We start from the raw sequence: 3,124 nt of genomic DNA, 5'->3' as shown, positions 1-3,124 counted from the left end.
TGGAGGTACATATGCTGCCTGAGGCTCCTCCTCCCTATCTGGGGCTGGTGCTACGGCCCTGCCTCGACCTCGGGGTCGACGCCTACCCCAAACTAAGGCTCTGCCTGCAAGCCCGGGTACGCCACCCCTGGCCGCGCCACCTCGCGAGCGAGCCATCCTGCGAAAGAGTGAAACAAGTGAGATTTCCAGAAACCAATAAGACCCACGATGCACGAAAGTGAAACAAAAGAGGAAATTTTCCTAAGGACATCCTGTAGCCTCCCGAAGATAAGTTACGGACGTCTCCGCACCGATCCGCAGGACTCTACTAGACGTTAGCTCTGTACAAGTGAGACCGATAAACCTGGGGCTTTGATACCAACTTGTCAGTCCCAGCAAGTCATAAATGACTTGGGATCGCTATAGGAACGCTCTAAACGACACACAAAAGGCAAGACACAGAAATGACCATGAGGGTCATTACAGAAATATTCAGCGCAGGTAAGCGTTGTCTGTCAAATGATTTCCATCTGTCTTGTAAGCTTCTTTCCTACTAAAACCACCCTGACAATTAACAAAACATGTTTCATAAGAAAGAACAAGAAATCTCTTATGTCAAAATTTTCATGCTGAATATTTCTTTTTCCCATAGGGACTCTATGAGTTTGGCATCTTCAGCACTTACTTTCCCGGAAGTGAGATCCCAAGTTGGTTCAGCATGAAGGGTGAAGAAAGCTTACTGACTCTGAAAGTGGATTCTCTTACTAATACAAAGATAATAGGACTTAATATCTGCATTTTATATTCACGTTCCAATCATCAAAAATCTCGATGCTGGGAAGAAAACCAACTTGGGAACTGGTATTCTTTTTTCATCAAACTGAATAATTTGTCCAAGGGTGTCAAATGGATTTATGCCCCAACATTCATAGGCATTCCAGGACCAAATGAGAACTTGACATTTTTATGCCAGTGGAAATTGGGAAAGTACCTTGAAGCAGGTGACGAGATTAATGTCTCAATAATAGGGTGGAGTTGTACTTTTCAGATGAAAGATTTTGGAGTTAGCCTTGAGTGTGAGACAGTAGAAACAGATCTATCCGTAACATCAAACGAGCTTGCAATTAAAAGTAGTGATCCTAGCGCTTATCTATCTGGACACTGTGTCATGGAAAGTTATATGCCTGTGTATCAGCTAGCATGGAATCATTACTGCTTTTCTCACCCAGACTACTTTTTGTTTAATGGCCACCAAAGGAAACAAGCAGCAATGAGGTTGATTTTGTACCAAAAGTTATTCGAAGATTTTGTGCAGAGTAAGTAGTACAGGTTTAAGGTTTATAAGCTTTCTGTTTCCCACAGTCTTTCTTGTTACTGATCAGTAACATGCTTTCATGAAGGTTCTATAGATGCTGGAACAGAAGATGATAGTGCCATTGATATCTATCATGAGAAATATGCTGAGGAGGCTGCCTTGGCAGAACTAGAAGACGACATGGAATGGCCTTGGTAAAGGGCGAGGACTGGAGCAACGAGGGTTCAGTAATCTTAAATATTGGTTTAGTTGGCTATTACATGATTGACAAACTATTGAGAAAATGGTCAAAAACCCCTCCAACCTATAGTCGGATTTTCAACTACACACTCATACTTTACGGGGTCCTATTACCCCCCTGAACTATTTTATAAGGAAATAAATTTCACCCTAAAATGACATAGTCACTCATGTGTATTGTGGTGTAACACACACATGCCACGTCAGCGCCATGCCAATGCCACCTAATAAATATAATAAATGAATTATTTTTCCTACTTTTTTCAAAATTATTATATGCCCCATTAGAAACCCTCCATTATCATTAAGAACATCACCATTATCAAACTCACTTCTCATCCATTGACATTCCGGCAAGAGAAAAGATGGTAATTTTTTTCCGACGAGTAAAAGTTTCTCTGACCAATATCTTTATCTTATTCCCCACAATTTCTCTCGAAGTTCATTGCTACACATTTTACTCAAGTTAGGGGCTTATGAAGGGATATACCCAAAGTAGTATATGGGCATGCCATAAATTTTGAATTCAATTTCTTTCTTTTTCTTAAATGTTGGTGAAAGTAGCAAACCAAATTAAAACATTGAAATTAATCCAATTGAAAAAAATTATGATCCAATTGAATTTTTATGCCCCATTTCTAAAATACCCCAATTTGTGGTTAAATTCAAGAATGTGAAATTAGAATTAACGTTTAAGAGAAGAACTTGTGAAGGTGTTGGAAATTGAAAATTTTATGTTTGTTTGAAATGGATTCCGGTAAAAAAATTGAATTTCGAGTTCTTTATTTTATTACTTTGATTTGGGAGTAATAACTAAATTTGTTTAAAGGTTCTTTGATTATGTAAGAGACGGTTAATATGTAGAATTCCTGAAGAAATTAGTAGAGATTTGTGATGAAAAATAAAAATAAAGCAAAAGTGTTAAAAAGAAGAAGAGGTGTAGGGTGAGTGTGAAGAAGAAGAAGTGTGGGGCGGTTGGGTTGGGGTGGGGTGGGGGAGATTATTTTAATTTAATTAGAAAGAGAAAGAAAATAAAATAAAAATATGAAATAAACATAAAAGCAGCCATATTTATTCTCTTTACACTCTCTCAAAGAGAGTGAAATACACTTTCTCAGTCAACTCAGCATTAAGGGTTTGTTTATTCTATTTTAAAACAGTTCAGGGGGTGATAGGACCCCCGTAAAGTTTAAGTGTGTAGTTGAGAATTCGGTAATAGGTTGGGGTGGCATTTGACCATTTTCTCCAAACTATTAGGTGATAAGCTTCTTATAATGTGTATCTTATAAGGTACACAACATATATCTTCTGGCTAGAGGATTGGACAACAATTATGCGTACAAAACAGAAAAGGTGATGATTTTATCCCATTAAGACTTATAAATTTAGAGTACAAAACAGAAAAGGTGAACTACCAACAGGCAATAAAGAATCTTATTTCAAAAAGCTATATTTCATACACTTCCATGTATAAAAATAAAGAGATAAGGGTCTGAAAAATACCCCAACTTTGGTCGGATTTGCTGTTGCGATACTAAACTTACATGAGGACCTATTACCTCCCTAGACTATTTAATACCGTATTTTTTA

General features: G+C 37.7%; 1 protein-coding gene across 2 annotated transcripts in view; it reads left to right on the top strand.

The window, feature by feature from the left end:
* The window catches only part of LOC102604931 (TMV resistance protein N-like), a 7,763-nt gene extending 6,198 nt beyond the window's left edge, over positions 1 to 1,565 (top strand). Inside the window, exons 5-7 of one of the 2 annotated variants that reach the window (XM_006363426.2) lie at positions 468 to 480; positions 632 to 1,295; positions 1,389 to 1,565. In XM_006363426.2, the coding sequence (XP_006363488.1) occupies positions 468 to 480; positions 632 to 1,295; positions 1,389 to 1,492 (781 nt within the window). In that variant the 3' untranslated portion in view covers positions 1,493 to 1,565. Of the gene's footprint in view, positions 1 to 467; positions 481 to 631; positions 1,296 to 1,379 lie in introns of both variants that reach the window. The other variant, XM_006363425.2, reaches the window with a different exon arrangement.
* Positions 1,566 to 3,124: the final 1,559 nt, after the last annotated feature.

This window comes from Solanum tuberosum, unplaced genomic scaffold, assembly GCF_000226075.1.
Source record: "Solanum tuberosum cultivar DM 1-3 516 R44 unplaced genomic scaffold, SolTub_3.0 scf00442, whole genome shotgun sequence".
In the NCBI taxonomy this organism is placed as follows: domain Eukaryota; kingdom Viridiplantae; phylum Streptophyta; class Magnoliopsida; order Solanales; family Solanaceae; genus Solanum; species Solanum tuberosum.
The sequence above is the reverse complement of the archived record's forward strand: the minus strand, read 5'-3'. Positions and strand labels throughout refer to the sequence as shown.